This window comes from Oryzias latipes, chromosome 5 (assembly GCF_053564925.1).
Source record: "Oryzias latipes strain Hd-rR chromosome 5, Olatipes_Hd-rR_3.1".
NCBI lineage: Eukaryota > Metazoa > Chordata > Actinopteri > Beloniformes > Adrianichthyidae > Oryzias > Oryzias latipes.
Window position 1 is genome coordinate 34,202,012 of NC_136241.1, and position 27,820 is coordinate 34,229,831.

The following is a 27,820-nucleotide window of genomic DNA, read 5'->3' on the forward strand; positions in this document are numbered from 1 at the left end:
TTTAATGCACATTTGCATCATTGTGCATCAAGGGGTCAAATTTGTACCTAAACATGTCGTTTCCTAAACTTGATTTTCATTCTACAGGTATATAAACATTTTTATTTAGATTTTCCCTTAACCTTGTAACCACTCTGCCTTTACTCCTTTGTAGACTAATATTACTGGTAAAACCAGAATATTGTGAAGGTTTTTTTAGTTTGCATGTGTTCATGGTTACCAGTGCTTCAGAAACCAATAAGGGGGCTAAAATCTACAGAAGGAAGATGTTTGTGCAGAGATCAATCGTTTGGTACTGAGAGCGCGGGGCAAAATGAATCCCCAATATCAGTCTGTGATGGCAAAGTAGATCAATCTCAGCTGAAACAGGGGATAGCTTATATCCTGTCAACTGCTTGTAACTTTAAAAGCAATCAATCAAAGCTCTGCGCCAAGACTGTAATGCATCCGTGTGGGTAGACGTACCTGGTGGTGTAAAGGAGTGATTTGTAATGCATTACTGGACAGAGGCCTGCTCTGCAGCCACTGCATTTATGAGCACAAAGGTGGTGCAGGTTATTTATGAGCCCTAAAATGTGTTGGTATTGATCTACACATCTTTAATGCTGACAGTGACTCTTTGAAGATCTATTCGGAAGTTGCCGAATAACGGTTAGCTTTCATTTGGTGACAGGAACTAACCATTTTTTAAGTACACAAACAGTATGTATTTCAATCGACAATAAAAAATGATTATATTTAGGACAAAACCTCATTGACTGTATCTGAGAGCTTGACTCAGTGATGTCGTCCATAGAAAATGGTTTACTTTCAGATCCAACAAATGACGTCAATTCAGTCGGCGTTCTTAACGGACGCCACCACGTTGGAGCAAGATGTCATCAGGAAGCAGTGATTGGTCTTAATCGGTCCAAGTCCACTCTCAGCCAATTACGAGTGAGCCTGTTGGAAGGCCACACCCGTACTATTTGAAAGCTGGCTACTCAAAATCTGTCCCACATTTTGAATGTTGGATGTGGGGGCCAGCTGGCTCCACATACTTTTGTTGAGGCGTCTGATTGGTTAGTTTATAATTTAATTAACTTGAACTAAAGAAAAAATATCATGGAAAAAATTAGGGTTATCAAGAGTGTGTACAAAAAGGTATCAGAATGTTTTTTCTGACCAATAGAATGAGTGACAGCTGTTTATTTCTCTATAGAAGTCAATAGGATTTTGGCTTCTTGGAACTTTGGAAGTTTCCATTTAATTAGAGTGACAAATGGGGTCAAGCTTGAAGTTTGGTTACTGTGTGGGGTTATCCTTGCCTCTGGGCTTCACACCCAACAGGCTTTGCAGTTGCTTTGGGCGTGGTCTGATTCAGTGTTCATATATAAGATGATTTGCCCGCTTTATTTCAGTTTTTTGGCATATGAGTGAATAAAGCTTCACGTATCGAAGTCAAGACTTGTCTTCTCATTCATTGCCACATTGGTGACCCCAATCGTGAATAATGTCAGAACCAGCAGACGCGCGAGTTTCAACGTCATCTTCAGTGACCTCGCCATCTCCCGCGCGCGGGGACCCGGCCATGCTAGCTGCCGCCGCCGTGAAGCTGCCCGAGTTCTGGCAGAGCGATCCCGCCTCCTGGTTCCAGCATGTCGAAGCCCTTTTTCATCTGCGCGGGGTGCACACGGATGACGCCAGGTACTACTTGGTGGTGGCTGCTCTGGATCAGCAGTCCACACGCAGGGCAATGCCGCTGCTGCGCAGCCCGCCCCCGCAGGAGAAGTACGCGGCTCTGAAGGAGCTTCTGCTGCGGAGATACAGCCTGTCTGCTTCAGAGAGAGCAGAGAAGATCCTCAGCATGTCGGGCCTGGGAGACAGTTCGGCTGTGGACTTGATGGACAGCATGCTCTCGCTGCTCGGCTCGGATGAGGGCGGTTTTCTTTTCCCGCACATTTTTTTTGCGGCAGCTCCCACCGCCCGTGCGCGCGGCTTTGGCCAACTCTCCTCGCCTGGCAGCGGGAGATTACAGAGGACTGGCTGAGGAAGCGGACCGAGTTCTACTGGCTACCAGGCGTTTTGCCGTGCAGCACGTGACGTCTGATGCCCACATGCAGGAGACGGAGGACGATCCGGTATCGGTGTCTGCAGTCGGCGAGGGCGCGCGCCGCGGGACCTCCCTGTGCCGTTTCCATCAGAGGTTCGGAAGGAAAGCAAAGCGCTGTGTCCCGCCATGTGCGTTTTTGAGTTCGGGAAACGCAGCAGCCGGCACTCGGTAGCAGCTGTGAGTGCTGGCGAACGTGGAGAGCTGCTGTTTGTTACGGACTCTTGCTCCGGACGTCGTTTCTTGGTGGACTCTGGCGCCCAGAAGAGTTTGGTTCCCCCCTCCGGCTCAGAGATGTCCACCGGTGGACCGCCGCTGTGTGCGGCTAACGGATCTGCTATCGGGACTTTTGGGACCAAAAGGACAACTGTATGTTTTCATGGACGTAAGTTCAATTGGGAATTTGTCGTTGCCTCCGTTTCTGTTCCCATTATCGGTGCAGATTTTTTGTGTGCACATAGTTTGTTGGTGGACATGGCTAACCGCAGACTAATAGACGCGATCACTTTTGCCACTGTCCCATGTGCAGCTGGGGGGTCTGGGCCTGTCATGCGCGCGCATTTTTTGTCATGCGATGACGTTTTTCAGAGTTTGTTGGCTGAGTTTCCATCCTTGACCACCCCCGCCTTTTCCTCCACTGTGGCTAAGCACGGCGTGGAGCATTTCATCCCCACTAAGGGCCCGCCAGTTTTTGCTCGTGCACGGCGCCTCGATGCGGCAAAACTCTCCATCGCTAAGGAGGAGTTCGCCACCATGGAAAGTCTGGGTATCGTGAGGCGCTCTAACAGCCCGTGGGCGTCGCCCCTCCACATGGTGCCCAAGGCAGATGGTTCCTGGCGCCCGTGCGGGGATTTTCGCCGTCTGAACGACGCTACAACACCTGACCGTTATCCCATTCCCCACATTCAGGATTTTTCGGTTCGTTTGTGCCGCGCCTCAATTTTTTCCAAAGTGGACCTGGTGCGCGGTTACCATCAGGTTCCTGTGCGGGCAGAAGACGTGCCTAAGACTGCAGTGATCACTCCTTTTGGTCTTTTTGAGTTCCTGCGCATGCCCTTCGGTCTAAAAGGTGCAGCCCAAACCTTTCAAAGGTTAATGGACTCCGTGCTACGCGGTCTCGAGTTCGTGTTCGTCTATCTAGACGACATTTTGGTGGCCAGCCCCTCCCCTGAAGAGCATCTCATGCACCTAAAGGAAGTTTTCCAGCGGTTGGAAATCCACGGCTTGATCGTTAACCCGGCTAAATGCCAGTTTGGTTTGTCAGCCATTGATTTTTTGGGCCATCGAATTTCAGCGCAGGGTGCGGTTCCTCTTCCCGTCAAAGTTCAGGCCGTGGCTAAATTTCCCCGCCCTGAAGTGGTTAAGTCCCTACAGGAGTTCTTGGGGATGGTGAACTTTTACAACAGGTTCATTCCCCGGGCTGCCCACCTGTTACAACCGCTTTATGACAGTTTGCGTTCAAAGAAAGCCACAGACCCTGTGGAATGGACCCCAGACCGCGTTGCTGCATTTGACGGAGCTAAGTCAGCCTTAGCAAAGGCTGCACTCCTCGCGCACCCAGACCCAGATGCTGAGATCGCGCTGACTACTGACGCTTCAGATATAGCAGTGGGTGCTGTGGTAGAGCAGCGAGTGGCGGGCGCTTGGCAGCCTCTTGCATTTTTTAGCCGCAAGTTGCAGACTCGGGAACGCAAGTATAGTGTGTTTGACCGCGAGTTGCTTTCACTGTATTTGGCAACTCGACATTTCCGTTTTTTGTTGGAAGGACGTTCTTTCGTTGCCTATGTGGATCATAAACCACTTACGTTTGCCATGGCTAAGGTGAGTGAACCTTGGTCTGCGCGCCAACAGCGCCATCTGGCAGCCATTTCTGAGTTTACGACTGACATACGTCACGTAGCCGGAAAGTCCAACACTGTTGCTGACTGCCTCTCACGCGTACTCGTCTCCCCGGTGCTTGTTGGGACGGATTTTTCTGCTATGGCCGCCGAGCAGCCTGGTGATGCAGATATTCTTGCCCTCCGCTCTGGTAGTTCGGGCCTCAAGCTTGAGGATATTGTGTGGCAAGATGGTGGTCTAACTCTCCTGTGTGACGTTTCCACGGGACGGCCACGGCCGGTGGTTCCTGCCGGGTGGCGGCAGCGCATTTTTGAATCTGTTCACTCCCTCTCCCACCCAGGTGTACGTGCGTCTGTAAAGCTGGTTAGTTCCCGTTTTGTGTGGCCTGGGTTGCGTAAGGATGTGAAGGGCTGGGCCGCAGCTTGCGTTGCATGTCAGCGCGCCAAAGTTCACCGGCACACAAAAGCCCCCCTAGAACCTTTCCCGATCCCAGCCAAGCGTTTTGACCACGTTCACGTGGACTTGGTTGGCCCACTGCCTCCTTCGAAGGGTTTCACACATTTGTTAACAATGGTGGATCGGACCACCAGGTGGCCTGAGGTAGTTCCTCTGTCCTCCACTACATCTGCTGACGTGGTCGGTGCTTTTCTCTCTGCCTGGGTTGCTCGTTTTGGTCTACCGTCAGACATTACTTCAGACAGGGGCCCCCAGTTCACTTCGGAGCTTTGGTCGGGAATGGCGCGATCTTTCGGGGTGCAGGTGCACCGTACTGCGGCTTATCATCCTCAAGCGAACGGGTTGTGCGAGCGTTTCCACCGTTCTCTTAAGGCTGCCCTCCGTGCAGCGCTCACAGATGACTGTTGGTTGGATCGTTTGCCGTGGGTCCTACTTGGGCTACGCTCAGCTCCTAAGACCGACCTAGACGCGTCCTCCGCTGAGTTAGTGTTTGGACAGCCGCTCCGAATTCCTGGGGAGTTTTTATTAGAGTCGTCTGCCCCGGGCCCCCGTTTACCGTCGGCTCCTGGCCCCGTGCACCACTGCGTCCCACGGTCATTTATGCCTGCATCGCTCCAGTCAGCCCAGTTTGTTTTTGTCCGACATGACGCCCACCGCTCGCCCCTTCATCCCCCCTACGATGGTCCGTTTCGTGTCCTGGAGAAGGGGGACAAATGTTTTGTCCTGGACATGGGTGGGCGCAGAGACTTTGTGACAGTGGACCGGCTGAAACCAGCGTTTGTGTTGACAGGCGACGCTGTGCAGCCAGCTCGAGTTCCTCGCCGGGGGCGTCCTCCTTCCAGACCCCCAGATCTGCCACGCTCTACAAACAGCGTCCCACAGTTGGCTCCACAGGCTGCGGGTCGACATAGCCGTTTTGGCAGACTCATTAAACGCCCTTGCAGAATGGGTTTGGACACTTGAGTTCCTTTCTGGGTGTTCGGGGGGGGGCTGTGTGGGGTTATCCTTGCCTCTGGGCTTCACACCCAACAGGCTTTGCAGTTGCTTTGGGCGTGGTCTGATTCAGTGTTCATATATAAGATGATTTGCCCGCTTTATTTCAGTTTTTTGGCATATGAGTGAATAAAGCTTCACGTATCGAAGTCAAGACTTGTCTTCTCATTCATTGCCACAACATAAAAGATTGGTTAGAAAGTCTTCAGTTATCCACAGTTTGTCAGTCAAGCGCCTCTGGAATGGAACAGCTACTAAACAGCACAGGAGCAGACTGCATCTTGATTGGTTATTTGTGGGAGCACCCTGTTCTTCTCTGTGGCCTTGTAAATCTCACAAACATGTAAGGGGGCAGGGAATATCACCAAGGACTCCACTGACACAGGAAATAGACTTTTTGGGATGTTGTTTGTATATATTTTCTTTTTATATGGTAATGTCAGCAGGATCATACAATAAAATAAACAAATTATAGAAAACATAAGGAGGTAGTAGCTTATAAACTTTGTCCAGTGCTACTAAACATGTGTATAGAATTGGGACATCTGACCCACATCATTGCGATCCCATCCAGTCCCACGGTGGACACCAGCGCCTGACGGTGAAGGACCGTCATGGTGAGCCTCCTGCAGGGGATTGTCTGTTCTGCATTTTTGGTCAGAGAGCTGCCTGCAGTTCCTGAGCTCTAAGAAAACATTGACTGTGAGGAAGCAGAATTCTTGGTTTCATATAATCGGGATTCAATTCATCCCAATAGAAAATTAATCAAATCAAGCATTATCTACAAACTTTAGAAACCAAAGAATGAGAAAAGTATGGAAAAACAAGTGCTTACTTTGGTGTGATGCAGTTACAAATGTCTGTGAGAAATTCCTGTATACAGTGTGTACCCAGAACCCGTCACAGACGCTGCTCCATCCTGTACAAGTAGATGCACTGGATTGCATGTGACAGGCAGGAGCCTGTTCACCGCCTGTCTCTCTGTCACAGACGTCAGCCTGTTCAACTGTGTGCCTACAAAGGACCTACCCAACCTACCAATTGGTACCACGTCAAGCTTTGTCGTGCCCAGCAGATTATAATCTAGCAAAAAGCCTTTGCAACCAAAGTCACAGTCTGCAGCAGACATTTGCAGCCAGCTATCTGAGGACGTAAAAGCAGGTCCGTCCCTTCCTGCACAGAGCGTGACTTTAGAATTCAGTCCAATTTACTGTTCAATGTCAAGTACTCTATGGTTTCATATGCTAGACAGGACAGCCAAAGCCCCAACCATTAAAAGCAAAAGTATAAGAATGTATTTATTTGGGAGGATTTATATTTTTAATAAAGCACCTTGTTGTGTGGAGACTACATCATATAATTCCCGTCCGTCCTGGTTTTATGAAACTTAGCTGTCTGCAGCAAAATGGTACCAACGTTTCCTGCAGATGTTGCCACTACTTGGTTCTTTTGGGCTTCAATCCCAAATCCAAATGATAAGAGACTTTTATGCTTCAATCAAAGTCTGTGGGATTGTGGCTTCTTGGTACCAGCAGGTACTTCCTGTTTGGAACGCCAGGGGGGAGGGGTCACTCAGTCCAGTTCTAATACACAATCAACAGCTTACAACAATTAAAGAGCTATTTTTCACTAACCCCTTTCCTTTACTAACCCATGCAAATGTGTGCCTGCAAAAGTTCCTGAGACATAAAACCAAAAATAATTAGCAACAGCAAAACAATATGCACTGTTAATGTGCTCATGTCACACCTTGCAGCTCTTTCTATGAATGGATCTTGTAACCCTTGTTCTATCCTAGGCACTTTACCATTGGGAGTTGGGTCATCTAGACCCACTAGACAGTGCTCTGAACCTTTTTTCTTCAATGATTTGTGATCTTCACTGGTGTCCATGGATTACATGAAATCTTTCCACCTTTATCCACCTTTGTCATGGTAGGGAGAACACCTCAGTGTAGGGGGGGGGGGGGGGGTCATCTAAGATAGCAAAAGGGTTAAAAAAATTAATAAAACAAGATTTTGGATGAATCTAACCTTTTTTTTGTTGTTACAGCAAACAAACAATCTATTAAGCATTTATGTGGGAATACTGACAGAGAAATTGGTCACTCTCTGAAACTCTGTGTTCAGCCACCCAAAGCAACAGACAGGGGGAGTAGGCTGGATGGAGAGTGGGGACAATGTCAGGTTTAATTTATGATGGAAGGATAGCACCCAGAGTGAAAGGGAAGGTATACAGGATGGTACTGAGACCAGCGATGATGTATGATGTGGAGATAATGGCTTTGGCCAAGAAGACACAAAGCAGATCTGGAGGTAGCAGTTTTCTGCTGGGGGTGGCCAGGCTGGACAGAATAAGTAATGAGTTTATTAAATAATGGACAGCATAGCTGAAGAGTTCTGCAGGACTTGAATGCAATCACTGAGCTACTGAGGACAGACAAAAAGAATGTGTGTCAATTTTTGAAGATGAATTTTGATAAAAGATCAAAACTCCAGCATCAGATGGTCCTTTGTGAATGAAAGGCAAGTCGGCAAGCTTAGCCTTTTCCTTCTCAACAGTAAAAGGGAGGCTGTGGATCGGTGTTGACGTGTTCTCATGTCCTTTGGGATATAAATGTGTGTCAGTGGAAGAACAAATGTCCTTAAGAGGAACAAAACAATGGAGGATGGCAGAGTTTAGTAGGAAAAGTTTAAGGTTCAGCAAATCTTTGTTTTGGTTTGAAACCATCCCCTCAAGCCGCAGTCACAACTGCCCCTATGGGGGTGGATCCGGGCTGTCTGCGGGTGAAATATGGGAAAGCCTGTATGGAGTGCGCAGGTGGAAATTTTGATGTCATTCACTGCTCTGTGATCCCGTAGAGCCTAAATGTTCATGCACATATGACCCGTCGACGTGACGGCTTAGACAGCACGTGAGGGTGACGCAGGCGTGTCATACAGGTTTTTCTGGTGTGCCCACTGTGTGCAATTTTAGAAATGAGGAAATGGGACAATCAGAGCTGAGTTTGTGCGGGCATCCTTTAGGTGTCCTGCGGGCAACATCTGGTATGTGTAGCTTTGCGTAAACTCGGGAATGGGCCACTTGACTAATGACTAGTGTGGCGCAAGGACATCGTATGACAGCATCACCCTTACGAAAGTGTGTGTAACTTCCATTAGCTTTACGAATACTTCATGGTACACTTACCATACACACCAATGGTACATTCCATTTTCAACGTTCCGTATGAGTGCATGTGGCTAAGGCGTTAAATCTACACTCTAATTTAGAGGGTTTAGCCTCTAAAAAGCCCAGAAATTTTGATTCGACTGTAAGGATTCAGTGGTTTGGTTTTCTTTGTCATGTTTTTGGTTTCCTTCTTGTCAGTCACTCCACTTTCAGGTTCATGATCCACAACTGTCTTCAGTTCAGTTAATTGCCCTCAGCCTATTTAAGTGTCTTGGTTTTTGTTCATCCTTGTCAGGTCATCTGCTCTGTTTTGTCACCGGTTTGTTTCTCCCCATAGTTTTGTCATGTTTCAGTTTGTTTATTAAATGTTTTATTTCCTGTCACCAAGCTTGGTCTCCTGCATTTTGGGTCCTCCACCACCAGTTCTTGACAGACTGACAGAGAAAAAACCCTGCTTTAAGAAAATTTGTGCTCAGACGATAAGGTTTAGTGAATCTCAAATCTTATTTTGCTTAGTTATTTTAATAAATGGGAGTTTTAGTTGTATTTGAAACATGTAGCCGAGGAGGAAAACCAAATATAATGTACGGATCAAACCAGACAGCAAGCTTAGTTGCAAAACTAAGAACAACTGAGTCCTAGATCAGTCTGGGTTAGATGGGCTGTAATGCTGCTGAAATGTCACAAAAAACCCAAAGAGTTCAGACATTCTTTACTTCCAATTTCCTCATGAACTATTGTGGTGCAGGGAGTGACTCATTGTCAGTCTGGACAGAAACTTAAGGTTTCAATAAAAAAATCACCTGGACTAGCCCAAGAAGTACAAGTGACTCACATGAAATCATGAAAGGCAAAAACAAAATTGATGAGCAGAAACTCATACTTTGGACTTTAAAACTTTCTGAAGGATTTGAGTAAACAAGCAGCAGGTGTGGAAATGAATTAAAATCAGTTGATCGCTGGTTGAAAAAGGTTTTTGGAGCCAGATCTCTTCACAAGGTAACCACTAGGGGGCTTCTTACACAAGTCAGATCCCTTTTTCTTTAAGGTAAACTGGCCAAAAGTTTTCCACCAAAAAAAAAGAAGCTAGTTCCAACATTTTTAACATTTCCTTTTATTCCATGTACAGTATGTCAATATTTTAGTTCCGTTTTGCCCAATGATGACAGCTTTCCTTCTTTAACAAGGTGGCAAGTTTACAAAAAAGATGTTTTATAAATCTTGTTTCCCTTTTCATTTATTAACATACATTTTTAATCAATCTGTTTAGAATTCTGAGGCTCGAATTTGCATATTTTAATTTTGACAGACAGATTTAGGTTGTTGTTTCCATTAAATTGTTTTCCCATTACATTATCTGTATGATTCACATTTCAGTGAATTCTGGTGCACTGATCCGCCTCTCTGCTTGTTCACTATTAATCCAGCACCTATATTCCTTTGTTTAGTTTGTTTTAGGAGTTTCTTTCTTTTTACTGAAGGACATTTTTTTCTGTAGTATTTGGTTTATTTCAGGCTCACAGAAACAGATAATTTCCTTCTCAGCAGGAAGTAAAAGTAATCTATCTTTTTTCTTGGGCCAAGTTTTTCTTTTGCAAAGTACTAACCAAAGAAAACTCACAACTTTTTAATAAATTGATTTAAAATTACTATTTAGTTTCTATTTATGGCATTTTTTCCACATCTTGCTGAGGTGTCAATACTCTCACAATGGTCACCAACTGAATACTTAACGAGTTGTAACAAAAAAATGTTGAAACAAATCTACCATAAGAAGTCAGGACCATGGAAACAGGCTCATCATAGGCTACGTTCACACTGCAGGGCTTTATGCTCAATTCCGATTTTTTTTTTAAAAATCAGATTTTTTTTTTTTTTTTTTGCAAGGCCGTTCACATTTCCAATTAAATGCGTACTTTAGTGATCTCCTGTGTGACCGTGAAATGACCCAGAAGTGACCCGCATGCGCAGAAGAGTACTCAACGGGGAACGACTTCACTCGTTGTCTGTGGAAGTAGCCAACGTTAGCAATGCATGTCAAAAACAGTGTTATCAAAGCGGAGCTCTTTTTGCATTATTACATTTATTTTCACAAAAGAGCCAGCACAATTACAATCTTCTCATTTTAAGAAGGCAATGGAGCCAGGATCATCTGTACCCACTGTTGTGGAATGGAGATGTGTATGTGGGGGGGCCGCGCTTGTGTGCGTGCATGTTGTTTATGTTCTAGTTCCCGCCCTATTTCAACGCAGAATTATGACGTTTGGAACGTCTCAATGACATACGGGTCGGATTCATGTGGCCTACGTATTGGATTCAGGACCACAGACCCAAGTGGCCTGGGTCGCATTTGAAAAGATCGGATCTGTGTCATTCAGACTGTCATGAAAAGATCAGATACAGGTCGCATAGGGGCAAAAAAATCAGAATTGGGTCGTCTCAGCCTGCAGTGGGAACGTTGCCATTGTGTGTTTTTCTATTTGTACTTTGGAGATGTATTTATTTATAATAATAATAATATTATTGCTTAAAAAATAACAAATACATTTTCTTTATACATGGTCGTTTCTTGGCATATTTTGAATCCAGGATGTTGTCATGTAGAATGCCAGCCAGCCTAACTTGTCTGAAAAATGTTTGTGTCCGTAGTTTAAACAAAGCAAAGTGTGTGAATGAGAAGTTCAGACTCCTTTTTTTTTTTTTTAGAGTAGAATTAATGTACAAAATCCAAAAGTGGATTCCAAATTAATCCATAAACTAGGAATAAGTATCAATGGTGGGTGGCCACATTAAAGTATATGCTAGAGCACATGTGTCAAACTCAAGGCCCGCCGGCCAAATGTGGCCCCCATGTCATTTTATGTGGCCTGCAAAAGATAAAAGTTTTTAATTTCTTAAAATAAAAATTGGTGTGTATTTATTCATATCTAGGGGGAATTGGACTTGAAATATTGGATTAGCCAACTATACATTAGGAATCAAACAGTCCATATGACCTAACCTGACAGAATCAAATGTAAAAGGATTTATGCTAGAGTAACAAGCTAACATGTTTCTATGCAAGTGTAATTGTCACTTTAAAAAGTTATAATAAATAAACAATGAGTTATTTAACATTAAGGAGTAGTTACGTTTATTTTTCATTACAATTAGTTACATGTATACGTTACATCTGGCCCTTTGAGGACAACCACTATGCTGATGTGGCCCTCGGTGAAAATGAGTTTGACACCGCTGTGCTAGAGTGACTGGGGGGTCACAGTGTTTACTGGGATGTCTGGTTAACTGTCTTGTGCTGTTTCTTGTTTCGATCCAGGGGTGGAAGGCATAGAGTGCTCCCTCCCCATGGACGGCCGGCAGGTTTCCCTGACCCAGCTCTCAATGGACAGCTTCCGTGAGTGCCAGGCCACCCTGACTTTAAGAGACCTGCTCATCATCATTTTTTCTGGCATCTCTGTGTCTGTGGTGGCCATTATGACCAGCTTCTTCCTGGCTTCAACTGTTCATTGCTTCCAGCGCTGGAGTAAAGGCACCAAGGGAGACGAGGAGGAGACCGAGGAATGAAACGGATTAAAGCGTGGTCCCCCCCATGCTTTACGCAATTCTAGTTCAACAGTATTTGCCCAATATAACTTCCTACCTGATGAACATTCACAACAGGCTTTTGGTGTTTTCCAGTTTGCACAGAGATGTTGGAAATTACAGACATTCCTAAGGAATGAGAACCTGGGAAGCTAATGAGCTGCTCTGCTAGTAAAATGCTGTTAAAGAGATTATTGATTTGCCTGTGAAAGCTCCTGGTTAGTTATATTCTCTGGGTGTCAATGTCAAAAAGTACACAGTAATCCACTGGGGCCATGACCTTTGTAACAAGAGCAAAGAAGCTTACAATAAAATGCAGAAAGACCAGGTCGCTGCTGTGCTGTCACCGTGGTCTTAGAAGACCCAATAACTTCTCAGCTCGTATTCATGCTGCACACTCAGCTCGGAGGTACAAAATTCTCAAATGCTTGACTTTTTTTTCCTGGGGCTTGATCCCGTTAAAGTGAACCGTGCTGACCACCGACCCCCGAAGCTCAGCCATCTGTAAAGCCACTTGGAGATGTACTCCGCCTCCCAGTTTCTCTGATGAATTGGCCTCCTCCCCAACGCTCAAATTTGGAGCTCAGAAGAAATCTCATTGATCCACTGTTTTTGAAAAGGAAAGTGTCCAGAGAAACGAGAAGGCATCAGCAGACAGGCGGGGATATTAGCGTGTCAAATCACACTTTCTGTATTTTTGATGTATAATCGCAAAATTATAGTCCCGTATAGTCATAGGATCAAGAGTATTTACAGAGTTGAAGTGTATAGAGAAATATTTATGGCATAATCTCAAAAAGGATGGAAATTATACGAATTAGAATCTATTTAGACTTGTGTTGAACAACGCACTTTAAATCGTGATTTTTGTTGTTATTATTATTATTGTTATTATTTTTTTGGCAGGGCCAGTTGCAGCATATAGACTGATATTGTCTTCATCTGCCAAAGACTAGACTAATCTATATGGACTATGTAGTGGATGACGTGCTACCTAAAATAAATGGAACAAATTGCACTTTGCATAAACACATTGTACTCGAGCAGTTATAGATCTCCAAAGATTTGCATTTTCTTCCTGTCTGTCTGTGATCTAACCAGCAGTCTTCGTATACCTGGGGTGTTTAGCCTCTAGTCTAGCAGGGAGGCCACCTCTAAAATAATGACTATTCACAGTACAGCACAATAAACAAGAGGTTTATTTTTTATCTGAGCATCATCTATGTATATTGTCTTTACAATGTCATTTGTTGTTTTTTTCATAACAGCATCAGCAGCCTCTGTGTGCAGAGAAGTGGTTGTACAGATCATCCCTGATTTTTCTTAGTCTTTCTTTCTTTCTGTTCGTTGGAATCCTGGCTGATTTGGATTCTGAATGCACATCTCCGCTCTGCTTTATTGTTTCGCCTCACATTTTCCTTTGTAAGGCATGAATTTAATAAAAAGTGACATGTAGCAGAAAGAATGTCAAGTTTCTAAATGCAAAAAAAAAAAAAAGCCATGGACACATGAGCGGAGCCATGAGCGAACGGAGACGTCGTTTCTGTGTGGGTCATGTGAGGGAAAGGAAAAGGACACAGCAGCTGTCTGACCTTTTTCAGAGAGTTCTAACCTTAAATGTGTAACATTCTGAGGCATTCGGCAGAAACGACGTATAACAAATGTGGCCTTACTCATTGCTGTGATATTCTTTTGTATTGGCATCAGTGAAAGCACATGAAAATCACTAGAAACTGATATAATCTTGGTATTCTCTTGTAAAGGATGTGTTGCACCATAATGTATGTTGTTACCAGCTTGTATTGTCAAGAGTATGTTTTTATTTACATGTGAAGTTACATGTTGTGTTTGAATTGACACATCTGTATTGACAGTGTAACGTTGGAACCAAATACGGATGTATTTCTGCCCCAAACGAACTATTCAAGCATTATCATTAAGCATTATTTGGTTTGAATTTAAGCTGGTGGAGGTGGGAGCGTCCACTTGGCCACAGCTTCACGGCTTCAGGATCAAAACGGCTTCATGTGTTTCTCTGGAACCAGCGGCCAAACTTGAAATAGATATCACAACTATGCCTCAATCAAATGCAGGAAGTGAAAATCAATCAAATTGAATCAAATGATTTACGTTTTTAGCATTTTATTCCACAATACCCTGCACTGCAATCAAACGTATTTCTTTTATTTGTTTACCAGTTGGCTTTTCACCTAGAGTATGAAAAGAAGCAGATTTTTGGACTTAAACTTAAGATGGATGATAAATATGGATAAACAAATAATCTACCATAAACAAATTACTACACAAATATATTTTAAAAGGTTTGATTTGTTAAAGTAATAACCACTGGCTGTATGTGAGAACTGGACTGAGTGACCCCTCCCCTCTGGCGTTCCAAACAGGAAATGGCTCCAAGAACCCCAAATCCTATTGACTTTATAGAGAAATAAACAGCTGTTACTCATTCTATTGGTCAGAATAAACATTCTTGCTCTAAAACTTTTTTTAACATCTTCTTAATACCCCTATTTTTTTTTTCGTGTTTTGTTTTAAATCATTTTTGAAATTTGTCCGACAGCTGAGTAAACAGATCAGAGCTGAAAGCCTCTTGTGTTGGACGTATTTTGCTGTTACGACATTGGATTAGGAATCTTCTGACTCACAAGGAGGCAAAAAAAGAAAGGGAATGATCCCCCCCCCCCCTTCAGTTATTCAAGTCATAACTGACTAATCAGATGCCTCAATTAAATTAGACGAAGCCCCCACATCCAGCGATCAAAACGTTTGACAGATTTGGTGTAGCCCGCTTCCAACTGGTGGGGCTGTGGCCCTCCAACAAGCTCACTCCTGATTGGTTGCCATGGAAACGATGACTCAGACCCTCTTGGACCAATCACTGCTTGTTGCTGTCCAATCTCTACTGGAGGCCCCGCGATTGGTGCAGATCTTACATTGCTTCTTTTTGTCGCCAACATCGCAACAGTTGAGCCATTTGAATGAATTATATAATTATTCTGCAGCCAAATTAACTGTCCACAATATTTCTGTGTGAACTGAGTGAAAATATGTCTGTTAGGTGGTGGTATCCACGTGGTCTGGGGAGTGAGCTGGCATCAAGGAGAAAACATTTGCATGTCCGTTGCAGATCAGGTTCTGGTTCCAACATGAAGAAAAAGTGGCGACAGATTTGATTTCCTTTGAATGGAGCTGAATGTTAGCCATTTGCTATGGGTGACATCAAACTCATTCGTTCCAGTTCTCACAATAACCGAAAAAAAATATTTAAAAAAAGTGAAAACATCAAAGTAAAGTACTAAAGGCCTTTCCCCACTGAAGGTCATCTTTGAAATATTCTGCTGCACATAATGTGGCACATAATCAGTTACCGAGCTCATTTTCAACATGAAGAATTCCCAGGTGTCTGGAGTGTGTCATTTTTGTCTTTAGAAACCAAACAAACATTTCCGCATTTCAGTCAGACAGGCGGAGGGACTTCATCCAGCTGAGTGGTTTTCCCCTTCAGCAGATGGCAAATGGCTTTTTTAATATACAAACGCACAGAGTGACACTTTTTTTTATACACTATTATTTCCAACTACTATGTAGTTAACGTTCATTAACACATGATTCTATTAGCCTAGTTGTTAGCTTCAGGACCATAGCATGATGTTTCTTTTCTCCTACTGATTTAAATGGGGGTATCTGCACACGGGCGCATGCACTGCTGAGTTCTGTACAGGTGCTGTTTCAGATGTCGTGTCTATTTTTCTATCAAACCTTTCAGATTAAAGCGTTTATGTTTTTCAGCCTCCAGTATTATAATTTTTTCGGGCATAGCAGACACTGGAAGTGAAAGACAGTGGTGGCTGCTGTCGTTCAGGTCGCTCCTAAAATTTTGTTTGAATGACTAAATCCGTGTTATGCTTTGTCAGACAATGGTCAGAGTGGCTCACATCTGATTCAGGCCATGTGACGGACGGGAGAGTGATGCTGCTGCGGCGGCTGAATGCATTTCCACCTGTCAAACAGAGTGTATGTGTCGCTGTATATTGATGTTTGAACAGAAAATCCATCGTAATAAAAATCAAATATTTCTGTTCTCTGGTCTGCATCTGTACTAGAAGACATCCTTATTATTCACGTCTTTCATCGGAGAATCACTGAAGGGAAGAGATTTGTCTGCATAACTGATGAGGGAAAGGAGAATATTAAAAGCTTTTATTCATCTTGAATAAGTTCTCTCTCTTGGAAGCCTAAATTTGTTGAATGATCATGAAATTGATTTGTATCAGCAGGTTTATTTTATTAAAGTAAAAGAAGAAGCGGCTGCATTTTTTTTCCCCCAGTGTATCCACAAAAATGACGGCAAAGCCTCACTTTGCTGCGGTCGACTGAATTCAGAAGAAGCCTTCTTTACCGTGCCGTTTTCACACGGCAGGTGTGCACGTGCATGAACTATTTTTGGACGGGGTGTTAGACAAATTAAAGTCCCAGAAGGAAATAGAGGAGGAAAAAACAGATCACTGTCCTGTTACGTAACAGGCATTCGGCACGTTTTTTCTATTGCCACGTGCACTCAGAGTCCCAGAGACTGAAATAACTCAATTAAAGCTGAAAAATAGATTCATTTACCAATAAATTAAACATTCTAAATGAAAAATCATTCTATTTGCTCAAATTAAAGCCCTTTAGAAAACAGGGGACCTTTTTGGGGTAATTTGTCACAATTTTCAGATCATTTTCCAAATTTTGTGAGGATGCAGTTTTGCTGAGAACATTTTATAAGCGCAGCTGCTGTGCCGAAGAACTATCAGGAAAATAGTTGCCCTCAGCGACGAGACCTGAGATGTTAGTTGGTCGGAGAGCAGCCGAATGGCACACAGCAGATCGTTCGTTGCAAATCCAAGCAGGAATTACAACGTTGGATGAGGATTATCGTGCACGAAAGACGGAGGCAAAGCGTGTTCATGCACCGCTGCAGAGCGGTCTGAGGGTGGTGGTTGTGATGATGATTTTCCTGCAACCATTTACCTCATTGTGTTGTCATGGCTACACAGCCAGAGGCCTGAGCTCTTGGACGGCGAGGCGGGAACAGGGAGAGGGAGGGATGCTGGGATGCATGGCCCCTCAGTGTTGCTGCTTCGCCTCCCTCCCTCTCCACGCATCAACTAACTCAATCTGGCATTCCATAAAAAAATGCAGACATACAACCTTTTCCATCTTTACTTCCCTGCAAAAGAAATTCAGTTCCTGAATGACAGTTCAGTCAATTAGGAGTTTTAAGGAGATGAATGTAGCAGCGGGAGTCAAACCAAAAGTCGTAAAATGAGAGGTCTCATTGGTTAATTAAAAATAAATAAATAAAATAAGGAATTTCAGAAAAACACAAACTGTTCGCACATCACCTCTATCAATGACAGACACCAGTGAGTAAGAATGGCTGATCTCTGTCTTCTTTCTCATATTTACTCATTTATTACCAGCTGAGTTTCCTCACTCACTGACCTACAAAGGAGGAGACCGGCTGCACGCCGACGAAAGGAATCCAACCCTCGCAGAGGAAGCTCTAAATGAATAATGGCCTCCTGACTTACACCAGGATTAGAGTTTGGGGAGAAGAAAGGTCAGTTTGCAAAGTTCAAAAGGGCCCACCGCTAAGGCCTGTTAGTTGTGTTCAACTACGAACACCATCTTGTTCTTTTTCTGAATCCTTTTCTTTTGCTTTGGAAAAGAAAAGAAGGCATTTGTCAAAGTAGAAACATTTACTTTTTGAAAAACAAACTAAATTTGTCATTTTCTTTTCATAACTGCAAATCTGTTATAATTCATCTCAAAAAATGACCAACAGTGTTTGCTTTTTTCAAATCAAACAAATTGGTAAACTCACAAGGTAAAGGAATCTTCCAAATATGAGCAGCAGAAATGGAAAGCAACATTTTCTTTAATGTAGATGTTTTAAGGTTACTGTTTTAAATGTTCGATTTCACACCATGGCTTTTCCTGATCCTGCATTAACATCCATGCACCATTTATTCAGCAACAGAATCTATCTGGCCTTCAGTGGACGTGGGTTAAAGAGAGGCTGAATGGTGGTGTGTAACACAATCAAAGTTTGGTTAAGCGACATGCATCGATGGTCGCGCGGCTTCTTTAAAATGTCGGCACTGTGGAGGTATTTTAAAGCGACAGAGAGCGACAAATGAACTGGAGTTTGCAGTGAATGTGACTAAATTATAAAAAGGGAGTTCATCTGCTAAAACCTTTAGCCCCTCTGCGCTGATGCGGCCCTTTAAAGCCAAACAGCACGATGAGGATGAAGAGCGAGGAGCTGCAGCAGCAGCTGAAAGGAAAGCTAGCATCACGCCGTCTGCGGCCGACGGATTTAAAAGGTTCACAAAAGATGGTGATGGCAATACCGAGCAGACAGGATTTCACTGATGTAAACGTTTACTTTATTTCAAAAACACGCCTAAAAATTATTCAGGCTATTTGTACAATATTTGAAAAATAACAAATTCCACATCCACATTTTATATTCTGTAAATATTTTGTATTCAGCCAACGCTTTTTGTTTTAAAAGTTGACTCCCAACTCTTTACCTTTCATATTTGTTCAACCGATCAAGTTTACAGGGGGGGAAGAAACAGGTAGAACATGGGTTGACATGGATCTGACAGCCACTTTTGACAGAACACTAATGCCAAATTCAATGTTGAAACTCATCAGCTGCTTATATATAAAGAAATATAAGAGGGACTCAGTCTTTTTCTTTCTTTTTTGAGAGGTCCATAATGTAATTTAAAGCAGGAAGAGCCACTGCTGTCATGAGCAGCCATGAGCATCAGAGCACGCTCCTGGCAAAGTGCTCATCCGCTGCAACAAAACACATTCTGGCAGTCGCTCCATCTCAAATTCTATTCTTTTTGAGAATAAAAGTCCTCGTCTGCAGATGACGTGGTGTAAAATAAAACAAAGACGTCAGTTTATCCTATTGAATTTGTTCATACGAATAACCGCTTTACATTTTGAGAGGTTTGAACCTGACTGGTCAAAGTGGACAGATTCTTCTTCCTCCTATGCAATGGAAATATTCCCTTTTTGTGTAAAGCCTTTCAGTCTCAGCAGCAGTCTACTTCTTAAAGCTATAGACTAACGAGCTGGTGATGGACACGAGCTGCCAGCTCTGTCGTCATGCAAAAGTCCAGATCTGCATCCGTGTTTGTGACAGATCACCATAGAACCACAGACGCCGTCAAGTTGCACAGACCTGTCTGAGTCTGGAGGTGATGATGCAGATGAATGGCTTAATCAATATCTGGCTCAACAGCCTCTGCAAGTATCATTGACAGAGTCTAAACAGCAGACAATCAATCGGCCTCCTGAACATTCAACAAACAAATCACTGCGGAGCAAAAGCTCCGGCTTAGATGACTACAAGCCGCAGGTCTGCACTCATTCTGGAAAGATAGTGTTGGAATTTTGGTTCTAGATTTTGCAGGGTGCCATAAGCCGAGCTTGTTTTCTTCAAAGTCGAGTCAAAATTAATGCTGTTTAGGGTTAATAAGATGGTATGACATATATTTTCTCTCAGCTTCCTGCAGAAACTCCTGAAACAGAACCTCTACATCTGCACACGTTTGACTTGCTTGTTGGTTTCAAGCTTAGTCACATGCCTTACTTTACAAAAAGCACAACTTCTGTGGTGGGATTTATCAACAAATGCAAAAAAAAACACCTTAGATCAACTTCTTATTTGAATTTTTTTCTGCAGGTCCGTTAAAATACATTATTTTTTGCATTTTTACAAATATGTTCATAATTTCAGAATCAAACACCTCCAATTCAACTTAAAAGAAAAATAACAACGTCATTTGCTATTTAAATGACCCCCTATCTGCCCCCTACAAACCAGGGGGGGAGGGAGGGGCTGCGTCCACAGCCACCCTGGCCATAGCAGGACATAAGAAATGTATGAAAACATTTTTTGTTGATTTTTAGAATAATCAACCAAAGGACATTTTTTGTGGTAGCAGAGGTTTTTTGCTAACTATGTTCCTAATATGGTCATATCACATGTTGCGTTGTTTCGTTCAGCTTGAGCCAACAATTTGTGTATAAACAAATCGGTAAATAACCAAATTGTGCAAGGAAAAAGCCAACTTTTGATATTTTTGGAAAATTAAAGATGGCGGCCGCTTCCTGAGGGGTCGAAGGTCAACCTGATGCCGTCTGTGAAAACTCATGAAAGTTGCTTGAACCCACGTTTTCTTTCCCCATATTGTGGGAAAATGTCAAAATCGCAGAATTTTACAGACAGTGGCTGCTAAGTCGTAGGTCTTGTAACCATCCCATAATAATTTCAAAAGTTCCTTTGGAGATCCCTGACACGTGTTTTGGCTTCACTAGTGGATTTCTCTATTTTTTATTTTGAGCCCTGGGAGAGATTGTGGCTCCGTTTCTTTCTGATGGCTTCTTCTGCTGTGATGTCATCCTTCAGTTTTTCGTTTTTTTTTTATGCCTTTTCATCGGTTGGTAGGTTTGTCCAAATATTTAAGTTTTTCTTTTGGTTTTAGTTGTTTAATTTTGAGTTTTTCTATTTAAAATTCTTTTTATTTAAAGTGAAGTGTGACCCTAACATCCTACACCTTCTGGTGAAATATGAATTTAATTAATTATAGCGGAAAAACAATGGTCGGGATTAATAAAAACCAGCCAAACCCCTGCTTTTACATTAACATCTGCCACATTCCTGTTTGTGACACAGACAGATTAAGTTTATAAAAGCCTGATGAGCTTTTTAATCCTTCTTGAATTCCCAGTGAGTGATGGAAACAGTATAGACAGCAGATATGAAGGAGGAGGAGGAGGGCAGGCAGCGGTCCAGATGTGGAGGTCTGGAGCGGAGCAGATGGCGCTCTCTGCCATCACAGGCATGGCTGGGATTAGTTGATGTGAGAAGGGGGCACATGGCTGTTGGGGGGAGCGCTGAGGGAAGTCCACATCTGTTTGGATTATGCATGCAGGGAAGATGCTGGGGGGACAACGGGGGAGACTGAGTGTCTCTCAGAAGAGCTGCTGATGAGGACAACAGAATAGATTAACTGCGGGATGAAATGAATGCTTGTGAAGAAAGGGGGTGTTCAGCCCCTGGTGGATTCACACTGCTGATGGAGGTTTACTACGAAAACGAGTCAGGAGAGTGATAGAAAGTAGGGGAGTAACGATTCATTTTACCATGGATGGATCGATGGATCCAAGACATCTGTAGCTAAATCTTCAACCATAGCGGGGGTCCTGAACAGTGCAGGTGAAGTTTTCCAGATTCCCTGTATTTCTTGCAGGGTATTTATTCATTCATTTTCTAAACCTGTTTTTGCCGGAGCCACATGGGCGAAGGCAGGGGACAGCCTGGACAGGTCGCTGGTCTGTCGCAGGGCCACAATCGAGGAATCGTTCTCCGATTCCTCTGAAGAACATCTCTGGACCGCCTCACTGGCCCCATGTGGAAAGATGGGGAATGGATTGTCTGATTAACCCAGGTGCTTGTCCAGCATGAACAGGCTGCTGTAAGGCAAGAGCGCTAACCACTGCGCCACCGTGCAGCCCTCTTGCAGGATAAGAAGTGTAAATTCAGTCTGTGTACACCATGTCACATGATTTACAGAGGAGGAACGAAGCAACTAAGCTTATAAGACACAGCAACTCAATGGAATTTGGTCGGATGAATGCAGACTCTTTAAATATGATCCTTATTGCTTCTCACACTGTTTTCCTGACAATCTAGATGTCATAAACACTCATCAGCGTTCTTCCTTAGACATCGTCTCCTTGGCAACCGTCTTGCATCATGCCTCCACCGTACCAATGTAAAAAGTATTGTACCTGGCGTTGGTACAGACCTTCAAACTGTATCAAAAAAAATATCAATTTTGAATCAATGAACTGTCCCAACAAGGACTGCAAAGTGCGGGACTTCCATTATTCTTTCTCTTGTTGCTTTGCCCCGCCCTCGTAATTTCAGGCCAATGATTGAAGAGGTTTCTAGTCAGGTGGCTTTGTCCGCTTGACGGCAGTCTGAATCCAGACCAAACGCAGGGTTCAGGATTCACTCCGGACCAAATTACTTGGACTCTGTCCGGATTTTTCCAGTCTGATCCGTCCAACGTGTGGAAACACTTTGGGTGTATTCAGTTTTTGCTGCCATCCCGTGTGTGTTGTCTGCTGTGATGTACTTGGTCTGTTCTACTTTTCAGTAGAATAAACCCATCATGTCTCAATCTGAATGATATTTTCCAATATCAATTATTGATTTCCTCCATTTTTAAATGGTTTTATAATGGTATAATTAATAACTGCCTCAGACAGAATATTCTGGTTGGATTGTGGGAAAATAAATCGATTGATCGTTCCATTCCTACTAGAAAGACAAAACCAGCAAAAGCTTCTGTTTCCTGTTTTCCTGAACTAAAGGATTTCAGTTTTTTCCATCTCTACCCTCAAGTTTGTTTGTTTCTCCACATTTAGGTGGATTGTTTAAATTTGACAGATTGATCTTCTAATTGCGAGCCATTAGAGTGAGTCACTGCTTACACGCTCTGGGATCTCTGACGCTCGTCCTCCACCGAGGAGGACGCGGCGCCCTTCGCCACTAAGCAGACAGGTTGTCACTGTGTCAAAAGACACAGTGACACAGTCTTTTTTCCTCTTGGGTAATGGGAGAGGAATTGACATTGTGCTTAGTTTCAGCTTTTTCTAATCGTGCAGAACGTGCACTACTTCCCTGTGAGTGACACTGCCAGGAGAAGAATGACTCTTTTCCACTGACTGCAGACGGGAAGTAACTCAGAAACTCTGTCTTTCTATGCAGAACTGTCTCACTGACCCACAGCTGTTCAGCCGTCTTTTTCCTTCCTTTAGTTTACTATTCTGATGACGCAGCTCGGACCAGTATTTATTCCCGTGGCTCATGTATATTTAATTTTTTAATTTTATTATACTTTATTTAACCCACAAAAGAAAATTCGTCTCCGCATTTGACCCTTCCCCTGGGGGAGCGGTGAACTGCAGCTGCACTGCGCTTGGGAGGCAGTGGCATTAAGGGACCCCCACTTGGCGATGTTGATTGCTGGCCATATGGTAATTACCCCCAGTACCATTGTTCATTCTGGGAATCGAACCTTGGTGTCCTCCATGTTAGCTTCCCACCTTACCAACCGAGCTACCCACCCGTACGGGGGTTAACCCCCCAAGGGCTCCGGGTTTTTGGGTTGGGTCCGTGGAGGGTCGTAGAAAGGAGCAGCGGTGTTCCCTTGAGGCTCACACTGCCACCTCAAAGGACAGTAAAGTATTCATCGGGAGAATGGGAATTGCACTTCTGACGGACAGGTGATGCTGTACGCCACACACGGGGGTGGTACGGTGTGAGTATTGAACCCCTACAAAAGACGCCTGCACGGGTTGTGCGTGTGATGCGTAAGGACGCACTCGTAGGACGCTCAAACTACCCTCAGATTGTATAAGTTCCTCCTTTCTAACAGTCAGGCTGCAGCAAGGAGCGTGCACGTGAACAGTGCTAAGACTCCTTGCAACATTTGCATGATTTTCGGTGGTTGAACAAATGATGCCTGCGTCACGCCTACCTTACCCACCCTTGCACGTTTCATGACGACCTGTCGCCCGCAGCATGCCCAAAGGAAAAATGTGCATGAACATTTTGGCTCTATTGGTTCTCCAAACAGTCTATGATCTTAAAATGTTGTCACTCGTGTGCCCAAGTACATGTTTGACCATTTTTCGCCATGACTAAGGCTTTAGATCTTTACGAAAGGAAGGGCCAACAACTCTGCCTGTTTGGTTCTTTTGTTTCAAAGAACCAGGGGGAGGTCAGTGTAAGAGTCGCTGTACGGCGTCCTTCCATGTTTAACGGAAAAGAAGTGAGCTATTTGAAGGCTAACGAAATCGGAGGACGTCTGTGAAGATGTCACTGTTGTGCAGCGAGGCTTTCACAGCAATGACTTCCCCAGTGCTTGATCGGGAGGGAGGACTCTGTCAGAAAGTGTTACGTTTAAACTCTGTGTGCAGAACTCAACCCAGAAATCGACTCGGCTAAAGTGCCCGTCAAAACCTGTTAGGATTAAGACCTCTAAAGCCTCAATCACCACAAGCAGAAACATGTCTGCAAGTTTCTGTTTTAATATTAGAAAAAACCTTTGTGGAGAAACTACAGAGCATCTTTGATCCGAGTCTTTGTCCTGTTTTACACTTTCTTTCATTTTTCTTTCATTTTTCCACAAACAGATAAACAGACTCAGAGCCTCGCTCTCACATTGGTGCCAGCATCATAACTAACAATAGAAAACAGGGAGAATCCTCCTTTCTACCCCAAAATGTGATTTAAGGTGACACCATATCCTAAGTTAGTTCTACAGGCTCCGCCTTCACACGCCACAGGATGAGCTGTGAATTTCTCAGACATTATCTTCTACTCTCTCACCTACGAGCCTCAAATGAATAACAAACCCAAAAATATTCCTTCATTTAAATTTTTTTAAAGAAAATACAGGGACTGATTCACAACCGTTTCAATAAACAAATAACCAGAAATGCAGTTTTAGTCTTAATTTTCTTCATATTCGTCTTCCATCTGCAGCAAAATGTGACCAACACCATTTTCATCAGTGTGTCTCTTTAACCTGCTGAGAACCTGGTTTAAAAGTCGGGGAGACCTGTCCTTCCAAGCAAAAGCCCCCAGAATCTGGAATGCCTTTGACCCTCTGTGTGGCTGATTTAAAAAAAAAAAATACGAAAGTTATTCAGATTAACTTCTACTTCATTTACTCTCCTGTATTTGTTCTGGATTTCTTCCGTATCTTACTTGTTTTTTCTCAATTTTTATTGTTTTCTACTGTACATTGTGAAGCTCTTTGTCTTTTTATGTGTAAAAAGTGCTGCAGAAATAAACCGTCCTTCTTATTTCTATGCAGTCACTGGAGTCTACCCAGCTGCTGTGGAGCAACGGTTGAGTTCCTCCTGGAAGGTTTATCAGTCCATTGCACCTTACAGACAATTCAGGGAAGAACATGCAAACTGCACACAGAAAGGCCCCAGTGGGATTTGAACCACAGCCTTCTCAGGCAAGAGTGCTGAAGATCATGTGTAATTTGACATTTACATTGACATTTACAATAACAACAACCTCTGACATTCCTCATTGAGATTATGGACCCTATTGACCAGTTTACTTCCCCACATCATCAAAGGGGTTGGAAACTGTATATTCAAAGTTTCTCACCTTAACCCCCCAGGTATAAAGTAATTTGAAGTCTATAAAAGTCAGAACAGCTGATTTAAAAAAAAAAAAAACATTAAACATTTCCATCCCTACATCTATAAGAAGTAGCAGCAAACTTTAAAGTAGTGTTGCAGCCAAACACAAAAGGGCATTTAAACAGTTTTCTTCTAATAATATGATTGTTTTCTAAAATTATAATGTTTTCTAAAGTCCTGAGAATAGTTTTATTTTAAACTGAAAAGAGTAAATGCTGAAAATGGCACAGCAAAAACTGAACTGTTTTGGATTCTTTTTATTCCTAGAGCTAAACTGAAAAGTCCTTTTTTTATGTGACTTCTGCTTTAATTGTGAATAAAACAGGTCAATGCTGCCATCTAGTGGTCAGACTGTGTCATTGCGTCTGTCTTCCTTTCTTTCTTTTATTTATTTGTTTAATTTTTTCCTGTCTTTTTTTTGTTGCTCTGAACCTTTGAGAGTTTGAGCAAGTTATGCAGACAATAAAATGTCAATATTGTTGCTCAACATTTAATTGGTCAGATTGATCAAACATAAAATGCCCGTAAAAGTGGGGAGTGTTTAAGACCTGGGTGGATTAACAATAAATAACTAAATAAAGAAAACATCCACCAAGCTGTACTCTGCTTAGTCAAAATGTGTCTTACTGTAAAGTCATTATTCAGCATCATAATAATATTATTTGTGATATTGGTGTTTTAACAATATTGTTAATTTAAGGAACCAACACTTGTTTGGCATTCTGGTGTGAAGCTGCAAGCATGACATCCCTGAAGTTTCTTCTGTTGACTCGATTTTTATTTTGATGTGTTTTACTTCTATGCAGCTTTAGGGTGACGATAGTCTTTGACAGACTGTCAGGATCTGGTGGAGTAAGACTCAAAATGCAGGAGACCAGGCTTGATTGAGGAAACTTAAACATTTAATAAAAAAAACCTCAAACATGAGACAAAAAAAAAGGCCAAAGCAGAAGACTTGACAAGGAAGAATAAAAAAAAACCCAAAAAAACAAACACTTAGATACCCACCAAGGATAATTCACTTAATGAAGACAGCTGTGAATGATCAACCTTTTACCTTGTGAGAGCAGACAAAACAAAACAGAACAAAGATTTAGCAGGAAACCAAATGTTGCAAAAGAGATTATAATCCAGGGATTGAAATCCAATCAAACCAACTTTGATTTATACCAGAATAAATGTCGTAAAATACATTATTTTAACACGGACGTGTTTTTAAATGGTTTCTTTTCTTCAAAGCAAAAAACACTGAAATTGTATTTCATAGTAAAGTTTTTTTTTTTTTTTTTTAAAGTCATTTTTTTCATTTCTTATGTGAGAGTGAGTCTGTTTCTCACTGTGTGTGTGTGTGTGTGTGGAGGGGGTACGTTCTTGTCTGCTGCTCTCATCACAACCGTTAGGAGAACTCTGCAGTCAGCTGTCAGGCTGGATCTTAATCCTCTTCTTTCTTCGCTGTGCCCTTTAACTTCGCAGAGATCCAGCTGGGATTAAAGCTTCATCCCTTTCCATCAACTGACGTTGGAGCTGCTCTTCAGCCGTCCTCATGCTGGGCCGGCGCTGCCATGAGGTGTTAGGAAAGGTCCTCCTTTCTTCACATCCTGCAGTTTGAAGTTTCAGAAGATTCCCTTGTTTTGTTATAGTTGTTCAGATGCTCAGATGCTTAGATGTTGACCACCAGTCTGTATTAATCACAGGAAAAAATAAGTCATTTTTCTGAAATCAGTAAAAATGTGGCCAAATTTGGAAGTTTGACTTTTAAAAAGAGACTCAGACAGGAGGAAACAGAGGACAGCTTTCTGTCCTTTCACCTTTGAAATAAAAGCAATGGGAAATCTTTGTCTTGCAAAGGACTGAATGCCCACATCCGTCCAAAAGAGACCTTTTCCTGTCCTGTAATAATACAAAATAAAAGCCAGGTGTCATTCACAGGTTTGAATTTGACATTCTTCTAAATGCACAGTTTGAAAACGTGAGTTAATTAAAACTGTCGCTAAGCTGAAATTTGAAAGTAAGCGGGGTCCCTTTATACACTATTTACACATATACATCTTCATATCGAGGGTTCTGCCTTCCCAAGACCAAAAAGTCCAACGATGAGAGAAGATTTTCCACTGAACCACAAAATAAAATGCCTACGACTGAAAAGAAATAAGATTTAATACTTACCTCTGTGACAGTTGGTTTCATCCCCATGAAGCAACACTCAAACAAATGCAAACATACTATAGATAAAGTAAAATAAAAACTTTGTGATACTGAATTTGAAATTGTAGTATTTTAACTTATTTTACATTGAGTTAAAATTGTAAAAAAAGGTAAAAAAAGCCTCATAAAGTTTGTAAATGTCTGCAGTTTGACCCCTGG

The 27,820-nt window shown here is 42.9% G+C and overlaps 1 protein-coding gene across 3 annotated transcripts in view; it reads left to right on the forward strand.

Annotated features, from left to right (window-relative positions):
* lrrc38b (leucine rich repeat containing 38b) overlaps window positions 1-27,382 on the forward strand; it is a 36,483-nt gene extending 9,101 nt beyond the window's left edge. For 2 of the 3 annotated variants that reach the window (XM_020703612.3, XM_020703611.3), the window contains one exon: window positions 11,865-16,229. In XM_020703612.3, the coding sequence (XP_020559271.1) occupies window positions 11,865-12,112 (248 nt within the window). In that variant the 3' untranslated portion in view covers window positions 12,113-16,229. Of the gene's footprint in view, window positions 1-11,864; window positions 16,230-26,929 lie in introns of those variants that run through there. The other variant, XM_020703614.3, reaches the window with a different exon arrangement.
* The last annotated feature ends 438 nt before the right edge of the window (window positions 27,383-27,820 follow it).